This window comes from Akebia trifoliata, chromosome 8, assembly GCF_017979445.1.
Source record: "Akebia trifoliata isolate Shusen 1 chromosome 8, ASM1797944v1, whole genome shotgun sequence".
NCBI lineage: Eukaryota > Viridiplantae > Streptophyta > Magnoliopsida > Ranunculales > Lardizabalaceae > Akebia > Akebia trifoliata.
The window spans coordinates 2,047,584-2,064,295 of record NC_141382.1 but is presented as its reverse complement, the minus strand read 5'-3'; the positions used below and the strand labels follow the sequence as shown (position 1 = coordinate 2,064,295).

The 16,712-nt window shown below is 32.5% G+C and overlaps 1 protein-coding gene across 2 annotated transcripts; it reads left to right on the top strand.

Moving 5' to 3' along the window:
* The first annotated feature begins 11,751 nt into the window (after window positions 1–11,751).
* GTF2H2 (general transcription factor II H2) lies at window positions 11,752–16,313 on the top strand. Of its 2 annotated transcripts, XM_086451276.1 has the most exons (6): window positions 11,771–11,906; window positions 13,115–13,221; window positions 13,726–14,082; window positions 14,362–14,823; window positions 14,913–15,288; window positions 15,659–16,313. In XM_086451276.1, exons 3-6 carry the CDS (start codon window positions 13,780–13,782, stop codon window positions 15,796–15,798), a joined length of 1,281 nt encoding a protein of 426 aa, XP_086307402.1. In that variant the 5' UTR covers window positions 11,771–11,906; window positions 13,115–13,221; window positions 13,726–13,779; the 3' UTR covers window positions 15,799–16,313. The 2 variants fall into 2 exon arrangements, with proteins under 2 accessions (XP_086307401.1, XP_086307402.1); XM_086451275.1 differs by lacking the exon at window positions 13,115–13,221 and having other exon boundaries at window positions 11,752–11,906.
* Window positions 16,314–16,712: the final 399 nt, after the last annotated feature.

Sequence of the window (16,712 nt, the reverse complement as noted above, 5' to 3'; positions counted from 1 at the left end):
AATAATATATTTTATTGTGTTTGATAATAAATTAGCATTTGAAACATGCAAACAATGTATAATATGATTGTAAAGGTAACAAAGACAATTTACCAGTTTCATCAATGTGTAACAAACATGATTCAACATCTAAACAAATAACTTTTTTAGCATTTAAATTCAGTGCTTATAAGTTTCAGTGCTTAATGCTATTCAGCACTTATTTTTTTTCAGTTTAACAAACATCACCTAAATCTGAATAAATTACAAAAATAAGTGCAAAAATTATATCTACTTTTTTTTTTTTTCAATCTACTCTTCTTGATCTAGGATTGATTAAAATAATAAACCAAAAAAGAAATATAGTCGTCTCAAAGATGGAACTAAGCACAAGATTGTGCTTGGTTCTCTCATAGATCAAATTAAATCTTGGCCCCTTCTTTTTGTTGACACCTACACAAAACTACTTCTATTGGAATTATTTATAAATGACACAGTAACAAAGTCACGTTTGTAAGGGATTTCAAAATGGTTAATTCCGGTAAATTCATGAAAATCTAGTATTAAAAAAATATATATATAGAGATGATGTTTATGGGTTTCCTACCAAAAGTTTTTGATTGACTCGTTTATGCCTCTACATGTCCTTATATCTTTGTAAAGGCTGTCATAGCATATATCAACCCATATCCCATGGAGGTGTGAAGGCAAATAAATATTTAGATTTTTTATTAACCTTCCATCTAATAATAAGATAAGGATTGAAAAATATATTATATAAAATAAAAAAGAGAATCAAAAAAGTTAATCTGAACCCTAATCCTACATCTTATTCAAGGCCCTCCTTCTTTATCCAGGCTTAGGACCGACAATATAGAGTAAAGGAAACACTACAAAGACGAAGTTACCCCCTAAACCCTAACCCTAAATTGTAATATAATCCAAGGTTGTTATTCCTAAATTGTACTTCATCGATTGAATTCCTACACGAAACTAAACACTAGAATTTATTTAAAGAATTAAAATGAACTTCAACTCCAAATCAAACTGAGTACCACATCCAAACACATCCTAACTCTATTCCTAAATCCTATAACACCAATCGTTAAATGCTAAATTTGTGATTCTAAAAATCCTAAAACCACATAAACCCATAAAATCCAACCTATACCCCTAAACCCTATAATATCAACCCTTAACCTCCTAACTCATCATTCTAAAAGCAGACAAACCCTTATCCCTTCAAACCTTAACACAACATACCAAAATTTAATCCCTTAACCCTAAAAGCCCAACATTAAAACCCCATGATCCTATCCCATTATTATTCTAAAATAGAAATAATAAACACAAATCCTAACAAACTAAACCTCAATCCTATAACCCCAACCCTTAAAACTCCAAATCTGTGATTCTAAAAACCCTAAAACCACATAAACCCTTAAATTCCAACATATACCCCTAAACCCTATTATATCAAATCTTAACCTCCTAAAACCATACGAACCCTTATCCCTCAAAACCCTAACCCAACAAGCCATATAATCCCTTAACTCTTAAAGCCCAACATTAAAATCCCATGACCCTAACCCATTATTATCCTAAAATAGGAAAAAAAATATAAAGAAATATTAAACATAAATCCTAACAACTAAACCCCAAACTGGCAACATATGAGTGTGATATATCAATGTCTCATAACGTGGGAGAGACCTGGAAATTGGTACAGGAAAATAGAAAAGAGAGATTAATCTCAATCTCCTCCATCTTTCTGGCCCAATTTCCAAGTCTGTCCCTTCTTGAGGTCTCCATCTTTCAGATTCTTTCGTTCTTCCATTAAAGAGTTTATTTAACTTTGTTTGTAGGACCCATAACATATACATACATATACGAGGGGTTCCACTTATATAATATAAGCAGCTTAATTATTACTTAAAAATAAAATTTTCTTGAAACTTAAATCCCAAGTTGCTGAATATTAAAGCTAATGGTTTGGAATTTATGCCACCCTCTTAGGGATACGTGATATCTCTTTTTTGTTTTAACGGTTTAGATTTAATTTGCACATGTTCACGAGTCATACGTTCCTAAGAAATTGGTTTACCACATAAGGTTTTTTATAAAATTATAAAAAAGAATTATTTAATAGACCCTACAAATAGTTTTTTTTCTTCTAAATAAACTCTAATTTTTATTTTTTTAAAGTCCGAGTCAAAACTTTGAGGAACCCCTCTTAGATGACATGTGACCCTTTATCCGATCCAAGTCCTTAAAATCTTAAAATATTTTTCTAAATCTTGCTTTCTCATGTTAATGTATAGATACAAGTTGGCATGTTTTTAAAAGTCAATTTTGTGTCTCGTCTTGTCCATGCTAGATGTCGAGTCTTGTCGGATGAGTTTTTCTATGCATTTGAGATGTTTTCATCCAAAATTTTAAAAAATGCATATGCGGTATTAAATCTCATTTGAAAAATTAACTTGTCCGTCCATCTCATTCATGCCTGATATCGAGACGACTCGGACAATACATCTCAATCTCGGACGAGTTTTGAAACCATGCAGGTAGGTGCCATATGCAATCCCACATGAATTATAAGAATATATTTGTAATTTCGGTCCTGATTAGTATGCCGCAAATCATTTTCATATGAAAATAATTTTCCATAATAAATTTTGAGAGTTTCTAGTGTCACACCAATTCTTAAGTAAATCAACAAAGAATTTCCCACAATTGGAGTGGTGTTGGCAAAAGTTGGAATGACAATAACAGTTATCTAATTTTTTATTTATTTATTTTTTTTTATTTTTTATTTTAAATAACACTCAAAGTAGCACTGAGAGTGTGAAAAAAAAGAGCACATATGCCTTTTCTCATGATACAATTGTTATGCACTCGAGAAAAATCGATGGCTCTCTACACACCTAGTACTACTAGAATATCCAAAAATTAATATAGTTATCTCGAAGATGGAACCAAGCACAAGATTGCACCTCATTCTCTCATAGATCAAATTAAATCTTGTTGCCTTCTTTTTCTTGATGCCCACTTGGAACTACTAATTTTCTATTTGCATTTGATAAGGGATTCCAATATGGTAAATTCCGAAAAATTTGTGAGCAAAATTTATGAGGAACAAAATTAACTCTCTTTCCATTTTGAAACATATCCAAGTGTATATATATGAAGGCCAATAAATCTTTAGGTTTTTTAAATAGCGTTCCATTTAATAATGGGTTACAATTGAAAATATATTGTATAAAATAAAACGAAAAAAACTAATCCTAAATCTTATTCAAGGCCCTCCTTCTTTATCCGGGCTTGGGACCGACAATATAGCGTAAAGGAAACACTGCACAGGCGAAGTTACCTCCTAAACCCTAACCCTAAATTATAATATAATCCAAGGTCTATAATTCTATTCCTAAATCCTATAAACCCTATCGATAAGCTCCAAATCCATGATAATAAAATCCTTAAAACCACATAAACTCTTAAAATCCAACCTATAACCCCTAATCCATATAATATCAATCATTAACCTCTTAACTCATTATGCTAAAACCATATAAACCTTTATCCCTTAAAACCTTAACCCAACAAACCATATAATCCCTTAACCCTTAAAATCGTACATTTAAACCTCATGAACCTAATCCATTATTCTAAAATCGAAAAAAGAAAAGAAATAATAAACATAAACATGGTTCAAAATGTTTGAATGTATTAGTTGATACGTATTGGTATCGGCCAAGATCGACACGAAACATTGACCCGAAAAAGAAATATAAATAAGTGCAAAAATTATATCAATTTTTTTATTATTATTTACTCTTCTTGATCTAGGGTTGATTAAAATAATAAACAAAAAAGAAATATAGTCATCTCAAAGATGGAACTAAGCACTAAGATTGCGTTTGGTTCTCTCATAGATCAAATTAAATCTTGACCCCTTCTTTTTCTTGACACCCACACGGAACTATTTGTATTGGATTTATTTATAAATGACATAATAATAAAGTTGTGTTTGGTAAGGGGTTTCAAAATGGTTAATTCCGATAAATTCATGAAAATCTAGTAAAAAAAAGAATTTTCTTTTGGAAAATATATAGATGGTGTTTATGGGTTTCCTACCAAAAGTCTTTGATCGACTCATTAATGTCTCTACATGTGTCCTATGGAGGTGTGAAGGCCAATAAATATTTAGATTTTTTATTAACTTTCCATCTAATAATAAGATAAAGACTGAAAAATATATTATATAAAATAAAAAAGAAAAGCAAAAAAGTTAATCCCAACCCTAATCCTACATCTTATTCAAGGCTCTCCTTCTTTATCCGGGTTTAGGACCGACAACATAGAGTAAAGAAAATACTACACAGGCAAAATTACCCCCTAAACCCTAACCCTAAATTGTAATATAATCCAAGGTTGTTATTCCTAAATTGTACTTCATCGATTGGATTCCTACACGAAACTAAATACTAGAGTTTATTTAAAGAATTAAAATGAACTCCAACTCCTAATCGAACTGACTACCACATCCAAACACACTCTAACTCTATTCCTAAATCCCATAACCCCAATTGTTAAACGCTAAATCTGTGATTCAAAAAATCCTAAAACCACATAAACCCATAAATTCCAACCTATACCCCTAAACCCTATAATATCAACCCTTAACCTCCTAACTCCTCATTCTAAAACCACACAAATCCTTATCCCTTAAAAACTTAACACAACATACCAAAATTTAATCCCTTAATCCTAAAAACCCAACATTAAAACCCATGATCCTTTCCTATTATTATTCTAAAATAGAAATAATAAACATAAATCCTAACAAACTAAACCTCAATCCTATAACCCCAACCCTTAAAACTCCAAATCTGTGATTCTAAAAACCCTAAAACCACATAAACCCATAAATTCCAACCTATACCCCTAAACCCTATAATATCAACCCTTAACCTCCTAACTCCTCATTCTAAAACCACACAAATCCTTATCCCTTAAAAACTTAACACAACATACCAAAATTTAATCCCTTAATCCTAAAAACCCAACATTAAAACCCATGATCCTTTCCTATTATTATTCTAAAATAGAAATAATAAACATAAATCCTAACAAACTAAACCTCAATCCTATAACCCCAACCCTTAAAACTCCAAATCTGTGATTCTAAAAACCCTAAAACCACATAAACCCATAAATTCCAACCTATACCCCTAAACCCTATAATATCAACCCTTAACCTCCTAACTCCTCATTCTAAAACCACACAAATCCTTATCCCTTAAAAACTTAACACAACATACCAAAATTTAATCCCTTAATCCTAAAAACCCAACATTAAAACCCATGATCCTTTCCTATTATTATTCTAAAATAGAAATAATAAACATAAATCCTAACAAACTAAACCTCAATCCTATAACCCCAACCCTTAAAACTCCAAATCTGTGATTCTAAAAACCCTAAAACCACATAAACCCTTAAATTCCAACCTATACCCCTAAACCCTATCATATCAAATCTTAACATCCTAAAACCATACAAATCCTTATCCCTTAAAACCCTAACCCCACAAACCATATAATCCCTTAACCCTTAAAACCCAACATTAAAACCCCCTGACCCTAACCCATTAATATCTTAAAATAGGAAAAAAAATATAAAGAAATATTAAACATAAATCCTAACAACCTAAACCCCAAACTGGTAACATATGAGTGTGATATATCAATGTCTCATAACGTGGGAGAGACCTGGAAATTAGTACAGGAAAATAGAAAAGAGAGATTAATCTCAATCTCCTCCATCTTTCTGTCCCAATTTCCAAGTCTGTCCCTTGTTGAGGTCTCCATCTTTCAGATTCCTTCGTTCTTCCATTAAAGAGTTTATTTAACTTTGTTTGTAGGACCCATAATATATACATACATATACGAGGGGTTCCTTGTTCGACACTTATATAGTATAAACAGCTTAATTATTACTTAAAAATAAAATTTTCTTGAAACTTAAATCCCAAGTTTCTGAATATTAAAGCTGATGGTTTGGAATTTATGCCACCCTCTTAGGGATACGTGATACCTCTTTTTTGTTTTAACGGTTTAGATATAATTTGCACTTGTTCACGAGTCATACGTTCCAAAGAACTTGGTTTACCACATATGGTTTTTTATAAAATTATAAAAATAAAAATAAAAAAAAGAATTATTTAATGGACCCTACAAGTAGTTTTTTATTTTTATTTTTTTCTAAATAAACTCTATTTTTTTTTTATAAGTCCGAGTCAAAACTTTGAGGAACCCCTCTTAGATGACGTGTGACCCCTTATCTATCAAATCCCTTAAAATCTTAAAATATTTTTCTAAATCTTGCTTTCTCATGTTATTGTATAGATACTAGTAGGCATGGTTTTAAAACTTAGTTTTGTGTCTCGATCTCGAACGAGTTTTGAAACCATGCAGGTAGGTGCCATATGCAATCCCACATGAATTATAAGAGTATATTTGTAATTTAGGTCCTGATTGGTATGCCGCAAATCATTTTCATATGAAAATAATTTTCCATAATAAATTTTGAGAGTTTCTAGTGCCACACCAATTTTTGCTAATGCACACCAATTCTTAAGTAAATTAACAAAGAATTTCACACAATTGGAGTGGTGTTGGCAAAAGTTGGAATGGCAATGACAGTTATCTAATTTTTATTTTTATTTTTAATTTTTTATTTTTGAAATAACATTTGAAGTAGCACTGAGAGTGTGAAAAAAAGAGCACATATGCCTTTTCTCATGATACAATTGTTATACACTCAAGAAAAATCGATAGCTCTCTACACACCTTGTGCTACTAGAATATCAATTGCACGCACGATGGATTTTGATTTTCAAATAAATCTGACTAAATTAGTGCAAAAATTATATCTATTTTATTTATTTATTATCTATTCTTCTTGATCTAGGATTGATTAAAATAATAACCAAAAATTAATATAGTTATCTCAAAGATGGAACTAAGCACAAGATTGGACCTCATTCTCTCATAATAGATCAAATTAAATGTTGCCTTCTTTTTCTTGATTCCCACTTGGAACTACTGATTTTCTATTTGCATTTGATAAGGGATTCTATTTGCACTTGAAGAACAAAATTAAGTCTCTTTCCATTTTGAAACATATCCAAGTATATATATATATATATATATATATATATATATATATATATATGAAGGCCAATAAATCTTTAGGTTCTTTTAATAGTGTTCCATCTGATAATAAGTTACAATTGAAAATATATTGTATAAAATAAAACGAAAAAAACTAATCCTAAATCTTATTCAAGGCCCTCCTTCTTTATCCGGGCTTGGGACCGACAATATAGTGTAAAGGAAACACTACACAGGCGAAGTTACCTCCTAAACCTTAACCCTAAATTATAATATAATCCAAGGTCTATAATTATATTCCTATATCCTATAAACCCAATCGATAAACTCCAAATCTGTGATTATAAAATCCCTAAAATCACATAAACCCAATCGATAAACTCCAAATCTATGATTATAAAATCCCTAAAATCACATAAACCCTTAAAATCCAACCTATAACCCCTAAACCCTATAATATCAACCATTAACCTCCTAACTCATTATTCTAAAACCATATAAACCCTTATCCCTTAAAACCTTAACCCAACAAACCATATAATCCCTTAACCCTTAAAACCGTACATTTAAACCTCATGAACCTAATCCATTATTCTAAAATCGAAAAAAGAAAAGAAATAATAAACATAAACATGGTTCGAATGTATTAGTTGATACGTATCGGTATCGGCCAAGATCGACACGAAACATTGACCCGAAAAAGAAATATAAATAAGTGCAAAAATTATATCAATTTTTATTATTATTATTTACTCTTCTTGATCTAGGATTGATTAAAATAATAAACAAAAAAGAAATATAGTCATCTCAAAGATGGAACTAAGCACTAAGATTGCGTTTGGTTCTCTCATAGATCAAATTAAATCTTGGCCCCTTCTTTTTCTTGACACCCACACAGAACTACTTGTATTGGATTTATTTATAAATGACATAATAACAAAGTCGTGTTTGGTAAGGGGTTTCAAAATGGTTAATTCCGATAAATTCATGAAAATCTAGTAAAAAAAAGAATTTTCCTTTGGAAAATATATAAATGATGTTTATGGGTTTCCTACCAAAAGTCTTTGATCGATTCATTTATGTCTCTACATGTGTCCTATGGAGGTGTGAAGGCCAATAAATATTTAGATTTTTTATTAACTTTCCATCTAATAATAAGATAAGGACTGAAAAATATATTATATAAAATAAAAAAGAAAAGGAAAAAAGTTAATACCAACCCTAATCTTACATCTTATTCAAGGCCCTCCTCCTTCTTTATCCGGGCTTGGGACCACCAACATAGTGTAAAGAAAACACTACACAGGCGAAGTTACCCCCTAAACCCTAACCCTAAATTGTAATATAATCCAAGGTTGTTATTCCTAAATTGTACTTCATCGACTGGATTCCTACACGAAACTAAACACTAGAATTTATTTAAAGAATTAAAATGAACTCCAACTCCAAATCGAAATGACTACTACATCCAAACACACCCTAACTCTATTCCTAAATCCCATAACCCCAATCGTTAAATGGTAAATCTGTCATTCTAAAAATCCTAAAACCACATAAACCCATAAAATCCAACCTATACCCTTAAATCCTATAGTATCAACCCTTAACCTCCTAACTCATCATTCTAAAACCACACAAACCCTTATCCCTTAAAACCTTAACACAACATACCAAAATTTAATCCCTTAACCCTAAAAACCCAACATTAAAACCCCATGATCCTATCCCATTATTCTAAAATATAAATAATAAACATAAATCCTAACAAACTAAACCTTAATCCTATAACCCCAACCCTTTAAACTCCAAATCTGTGATTCTAAAAACCCTAAAACCACATAAACCCTTAAATTCCAACCTATACCCCTAAACCCTATTATATCAAATCTTAACATCCTAAAACCATACGAACCCTTATCCCTTAAAACCCTAACCCAGCAAACCATATAATCCCTAAACCACCCTAAAAACCCAACATTAAAACCCCATGACCCTAACCCATTATTATCCTAAAATAGGAAGAAAAAAGAAAAAAGAAATAAGACATAATAAACATAAATCCTAACAACCTAAACCCCAAACTGGTAACATATGAGTGTGATATGTCAATGTCTCATTACGTGGGAGAGACCTGGAAATTGGTACAGGAAAATAGAAAAGAAAGATTAATCTCAATCTCCTCCTTCTTTCTGTCCCAATTTTCAAGTCTGTCCCTAGTTGAGGTCTCCATCGTTCAGATTCCTTCGTTCTTCCATTAAAGAGTTTGTTTAACTTTGTTTGTAGGACCCATAATATATACATACATATATGAGGAGATCCTTGTTCAACACTTACATAATATAAGCAGTTTAATTATTACTTAAAAACAAAATTTTCTTGAAACTTAAATCTCAAGTTTCTGAATTTTAAAGCTAATGGTTTGGAATTTATGCCACCCTCTTAGGGATACGTGAGACCTCTTTTTTGTTTTAACAGTTTAGATTTAATTTGTACTTGTTCACGAGTCATATGTTCCTAAGAACTTGGCTTACCACGTAAGCTTTTTTATAAAATTATAAAAAAGAATTATTTAATGGATCCTACAAGTAATTTTTTTTTCTAAATAAACTCTATTTTTTTTTTTTTTTCTTGTAGTCGGAGTCAAAACTTTGAGGACCCCCTCTTTGATGACATGTGACCCCTTATCTATCCAAGCCCTTAAAATCTTAAAATATTTTTCTAAATCTTGCTTTCTCATGTTATTGTATAGATACAAGGAGGCATGATTTTAAAACTTAGTTTTGCGTCTCTTCTTGTCCATGCCAGATGTCGAGTTGTCTCGGATGAGTTTTTCGATGCATTTGAGATGTTCTCGTCCAAAAATTTAAAAAATGCATGTGGGGTATTAAATCTCATTTGAAAATTTAACTTGTCCGTCCGTCTCGTTCATGTTTGATATCGAGATGACTCAGACGATACATCTTGATCTCGGACAAGTTTTGAAACCATGCAGGTAGGTGCCATATGCAATCCCACATGAATTATAAAAATATATTTGTAATTTAGGTCATGATTGGCATGCCGTAAATCAGTTTCATATGAAAATAATTTGCCATAATAAATTTTGAGAGTTGCTAGTGCCACACTAATTTTTTGCTAAGGCCACACCAATTCTTATGTAAATCAATAAAGAATTGCACACAATTGGAGTGGTGTTAGCAAAAGTTGGAGTGGTAATAACAGTTATCTAACATCGTATTTTTTAAGTAGCATTGAGAGTGTACTTGAGTGTGCAAAAAAATCACATATGCCTTTTCTCATGATACAATTGTTATACACTCGAGAAATATCGATGGCTCTCTATGCACCTAATGCATCTAGAATATCAATTGCATGCACGATGGATTTTGATTTTCAAGTAAATATGACTAAATTAGTGCAAAAATTATATCTATTTTATTTATTTATTTATTATCTATTCTTCTTGATCTAGGATTGATTAAAATAATAACCAAAAATTAATATAGTTATCCCTTCTTTTCTTTGATCGACTTGCTTTTGTTTCTCTACCTCCTTCGAATATTCTTCGACAAGGGTGCCATAAAAATAAAATAAAGCCTCTTTCAATTAAAAAAAGAAAAAACATTTCAAACATATATCAATCCCTATCTTATGGAGGTGTGGATTTCAATGAAAATTTTTGGCTTTATGTTAGCTTTTGATTTAATATTAAGCTAAGTCCTTTAAAAATATTATAAAAGATATAAAAGAACAACAAATATCTAGCCCCAACAATGATCCTACACTTGAATCTCGATGACCATGGTTGTAAATCTTGTTTGAGTCATCTCGGTTTTGTTTGGCAATGATACAAATATGTACAGGGTCTCAACATTGACATCATCTTGCGAGACTAACAAGATGACTTAGATGATATTTTGAAAATCTCGGACTAGACAATAAAACTCAGCCAAGTCAACTGGGATTTTGTAAATTTTGATTAGAATAAAAAAATATATATATAGAAATTAAATATTTATTATATAAATAAGATATGATTTTATGACTAAACACTTTCTAATATATCTTATTTTATTAATAAAATAGAATTATTTAAATTTAAATATATGTAAATCAATCCATCTAAATTGAGTTAAATGGATTATCTCGCCTGAGACGAGTTGATTCGTCTAAGATAACTTGATCTCGTCCATGGACGTCCACACCAAATTGAGTTTTGAAACCATGCGGATGACACTCTGTATTACAATTTACAAAAGGGAACGACTAATTGCACACCACAAGTTGTTGGCTACACACAAACTTATTTTATTTTTTTATCTTTTTCCGAAACCTCTATTTTAACCTATTAATATAGCACTTCATTATAGTGACCTAGGGTTTAAGACTTATTTACATTCTCATGGTTTCATTTTCTTGACTCTATGAATTTTAATGCAAACATGTTTGCTATATAATTAAGAATTACTTATAAAAATAAAAAAATATTGACCCAACAATAAAAACAACTAAGGATTGCAACGGTTTCTTCATTATTTTTGGAGTGCTAAGGGAAAATTTTAAGTGATGGAGTGCAATTGGTACTGTATGGTGTGCAACTAGTCGATCCCTTTACAAAAAGGATTGGTGCGTTATAAATAAGATTTGGTGTGCAAACAAAGGGAGGTGGAAGTGAAAAAGGAGATCGAAAGAGAGGGAACAAGAGCTTAGGAGAGAGGGTGATCTAAGCATGATCAGGGTTTAATCAGAAAGGTAAGTAATCTTACATCATGAGTGGTTTTGGTTTTTGATTCAGGTTTTAAGCTTTAATTTGAATCCACGACCTCACAGTTGCTTTGCAAAGTGTCAAACCAATTGAGCTATGGGTCTAAGCCCATTGTTTTCCTAATTTTAGATTTTTAGTAAAATTATTTTTTATATATATTTTTTTGGTTTAATTGAATCTGGGTTCTTTTAACAGCATAGTAATCTTGACGATAATACGGTTTTTGAAAGGTTTGAATGGTGATTTTGGTTTATTGTTTTAGTGTTTCTAGACTTTGCTCTTCAAGTGTTTGTGAAGATACTTCAAAGAGATAAAAATAAATAAAAAGATTATAAATTTTCTTTCTAATGAAGTTTGAATCGGTGTTTTCAAATGTAGAGGAAATGCTAATCCTAAACGTAATTGTTAAGTGGTTTAAGTTGCTAGTAAAAGTAGTCCCACTTATCAAAATAAAAAAGTAAAAGTAATCAAATTAGGATTTTATGTTATTTGAATGAAAATCAAGTAATTAAGGTTAAGATTAGCAAAATCTGAAATTTGATAAATAATCATGTGGTGGTTGTTGAAAACTAGGAATCCATAGGGTATGGATTGGGTAACTGTTATTATGTGTTGTTAAGTCATAATTGAAGTACATATGAAAGGGAATTTCAACTTAGCGTTACATGTTTTAATATTTGAGGCAATAAAATGGATGCAATGAAGATGTTCATATAATTGCCTAACTTAGTGAAATTCTTGTTTTCCTTATTAGTGGTTGTACATGATCAATGTTCATTGGGTTGAGTTGGGTGCATTAATAAGTCAGCAAGTGGTATGCTAAGGGTGTTGGAAACTTTTATGTGGTGCTTGAAGGATTGCATGGCTTAATGGATCCAACTTTTAATCCAATAGGGAAGTGCTAATTTGGTTGTTTCGATTTCTTAGTGTGGATTGTTAAATTGTGTTGTTGGGCAAAAAAAAAACCCATGTTTATTGTATGGAAAGTGAAGAAAAACTGTTGGTTATTGATAAAAAGACAATATATATTTTAAGGTGAGTATAGTGTGTATAAGTTGGAGGGTTAGTATGATATGTATGTGAGGCTTGATGAACATAGGGTAGTAGATTATAGTTGAGCATGCACTTAATTAGTTTAAAGTTTATAAGTTGAAAAATGTGAGGATTTCATTTTATTGGATTAATATTTTTTCAGAGATATGAAAGAAAATGTAATTGGGACCATCTTCAAATGAGGAGCGAGAAAAACACAAGATTGGAAGCTGTTGGATACGGCAGAGTCTCATGTGGAAAGAATACCAAGTAGATTTCTTTTCCCTTATTGTAATAGTATAGAAAATGAAATATGGTGGCCTTTCTCTATTTTTTTTTAAGAAAAATGTTTTTACTCGTGATCTTATGTAACATCAGTGATTGATTGTTTTTTTTTTCAATTGAAGTGATGTGAGGTTGTGTTGGTTATGTAATATGGATTGATTGTGTGTTTTTATAATTGATGTGATGTGCGGTTGTGTTGGCTATGTCGTATGGATCGTTTTGTATTTTCAGATTTTTTTCTTTCTTTCTTAGTTGCTTGGGTGGTTTAAGTCAATTTTTGGAGTTTCTAGAGTCCAAAATTATATTGTAGGTAATATCCCTGAACCTTTGTGATTCATGTTTTTCTTTATTAATTTAACCTCTGCTTTCTCGAGTAAGTGAGTGTTCCGCTTTTTTTGACTCATATTTTTTTAGTAAAGCACATTAAACACGAAATTTTCTCCTTACCTTGTATCTGCCACTCACTGAATTGTTGTTCTTATTTTTCAGCTCTTACAATAACCAGAGAGCTCCTACAGTCTGCCGCAGTAGGGAATCAGAAGTATGAGCGTCATAGGAAGCAGAAATGTTGAGAAGAGACAACTTAATGCTGAAGAAAGAGAAGAGGAGGAAGACGACGATGAGGGAAACGGGAGAGGTATGGAGGCTTGGGAGAGAGCTTATGCGGATGAGAGGTCGTGGGAGTCTCTACAAGAAGATGAGTCTGGACTTCTACGCCCCATTGACAATAATATCCTCCAACACACCCAGTATCGCCGCCGCCTCCGCTCCCTCGCTGCCACCTCTACTGCTAGAATCCAAAAAGGCCTCATACGTTACCTCTATATTGTCGTCGATCTTTCTAGGGTATATTTCCCTTATTCAACCCTTCTCATTTTTAGCCAAATTCCCTTTTTGTCAGTTTTGAATAACTCATAAGTGCTGAACCATGACATAGATTTGTTAATATTGAAGAATAACTCATACGCCACCTCATATCATATGTAAATCACCAAAGAATTAACACACATCTTGGTGTGGCACTAGTAAAAGATGGTGTGGCAATAGAACTCTCTAATAAATATAGAAACTGCATTTTTTCCGTTGTACTCTTCATGGAGTTGGGTTTCTATTAACCATGTGTAGGCAGCTGGAGAGACCGATTTCAGACCAAGTCGGATGGTTGTAGTTTCAAAACACGTGGAGGCTTTCATTAGAGAGTTCTTTGATCAGAACCCACTTAGTCATGTTGGCCTAGTAACCATAAAAGATGGGGTTGCGCATTGCCTAACAGATCTTGGTGGCAGCCCCGATTCCCATATAAAGGCGTTAATGGGTAAATTGGAGTGTTCAGGTGATTCATCCCTTCAGAATGCCCTAGATCTTGTTCACGGCTATCTCAATCAAATTCCATCGTATGGTCACCGTGAAGTCTTAATCTTATATTCTGCTCTTAGTACTTGTGATCCGGGAGATATAATGGAGGCCATCCAGAAATGCAAGAAATCCAAAATAAGGTGCTCGGTTATTGGCCTTTCAGCCGAAATTTATATATGTAAACATCTCTGCCAAGAGACTGGAGGATCCTATACTGTGGCCCTTGATGAGGTGAGGACAACAGACAAATAGTTAGTTATGGTTCACCATATTTAATTGGTTTATTTCTTGAAATATTTTTTTTACAATTCTTTTTATAGCCTCACTTTAAAGATTTATTACTGGAGCACGCACCCCCACCACCAGCAATATCAGAATTCGCTGTTAGTAATTTGATTAAGATGGGTTTCCCGCAAAGAGCAGCGGAGGGTGTTATCTCCATTTGTTCGTGTCACAAGGAAGCTAAGGTTGGTGGGGGTTATACTTGTCCAAGATGCAAAGCACGTGTCTGCGAACTACCTACTGAATGTCCGATTTGTGGGTTGACACTTGTTTCGTCTCCTCATTTAGCGAGGTCATACCATCATCTGTTCCCTATAACAACGTTTGATGAGGTGTCCACAACACTTCTGAGTAATCCACATCACAGGTTGCCAAGAACTTGTTTTGGTTGTCAGCAAACACTTGTACAACCTGGTAAGTAGGTTTCTTTTTCTACCCCTTTTTTTTTTCCCGATAAGTAGAATTTTATTGCAAAGGAGAAGAGGAGGTTGAGGAGACTTGCCTCACAAAAGAAAATAGAACCAAAGAGGACTCTCACCTAATGAGCTATATTTGGTTTTCTGACCTAAAACCAATGACACCTGATAATGACTCTCGGACTATACAGACATGAATTTATAGAAAATTTTCACGAGTCAGGCTAGTTGCTTGGCTTATGAACTTGCATGGCCATAGATTTCAAAACTAAAATATTTTTTTAGCAAACCCAACTGTCAAATGTGGTTCAAAATTCTATGGGTTTTGTTTTTTAGTCTCATTGAGTTTTTACTGATCTCTGATGCAGGAAATAAAACTAGCCTCCGCGTTGCTTGTCCGAAGTGTAAGCAACACTTCTGCTTTGAGTGTGATATTTATATCCATGAGAGCTTGCACAATTGCCCAGGCTGTGAATCTTCAACAATCCAAGCCAGTAACAACAAGTGAAGAACGAGTTGCAGAATTCGATTAATCTTTTTTGAGCACTTAGTCCAACATTGGTGGTTCAGCTGAAGTCCTTTTTATGGTTCGTGGGCAAGAGTCTATGTGATTCCAAAAGTTCACAACATTCAAGGAAGGTTGTAGCCCCTCTGTAACATGTCTTCGATTAAGCTATTTCCAGCCCCCGTGGCTTGGATGCACCAATGCAGCCTTGTTCTAGTCCCGACGTTGCAAATTTTTTGACAAAAATACATTTTTTTTCCCGAAACACCTCGAAAAATTTGTGCTGTTGGTAGTTGTTACTACCAATTCACTTTTATGCCAAGCTGTCTTGAGTCTTTTTTTCCTTTTTTTCAGGATGTAAGGCTTTCATGCCTTATTTAGTTTTGCCAAGTTGTAGCAAACACCATATCTTTTGATAAATTAAGAATTACTCTGTATCTGTTTTTCTTTCACCTCCTTTTGGTGCCTTGAAACACATAACAGGATGATTATTTTCATATATTTTATTTTATTTTCTATTTGTTTGGTTTGTTTGGATGCTCGTATCCCCAAGACAGGAAAAAGTAAAAAAAGAGGAAAACTTCCCCTCATACTTCCATTGTTATATAATCATAGTTGTTCGTTGTCCTTAGTCATCATTGAAGCTTTACTCCAAAGATCTTGGACTGGTTAAATGAGTCATGTTGTTTCTTCATTTAATTCTGTTCAGTCACATTTTTTGTTATTGGAAGTCTGTTTATATCATGGTATTAAAACTTGGCAGATTCTGGGATGACTAGGACGATTCATCTGACCTCGTAGATGAGGTGGGACAGTCAACATCAGGTGGGATGGTCAATGTAAATAATATTTTTTTTATTAATTTAAATATTTGTATAATCTAATATAAAATAGAGTTTGTGACTGAGCATCTACTA

Bases quoted from the DNA above. Each gene is read 5' to 3' on its own strand.
- GTF2H2 (XM_086451275.1), top strand. From the start codon at position 13,780: ATGAGCGTCATAGGAAGCAGAAATGTTGAGAAGAGACAACTTAATGCT. The intron at 14,824-14,912 runs GTGAGGACAACA...TTCTTTTTATAG, and splicing joins ATACTGTGGCCCTTGATGAG to CCTCACTTTAAAGATTTATT. The intron at 15,289-15,658 runs GTAAGTAGGTTT...TCTCTGATGCAG, and splicing joins GCAAACACTTGTACAACCTG to GAAATAAAACTAGCCTCCGC.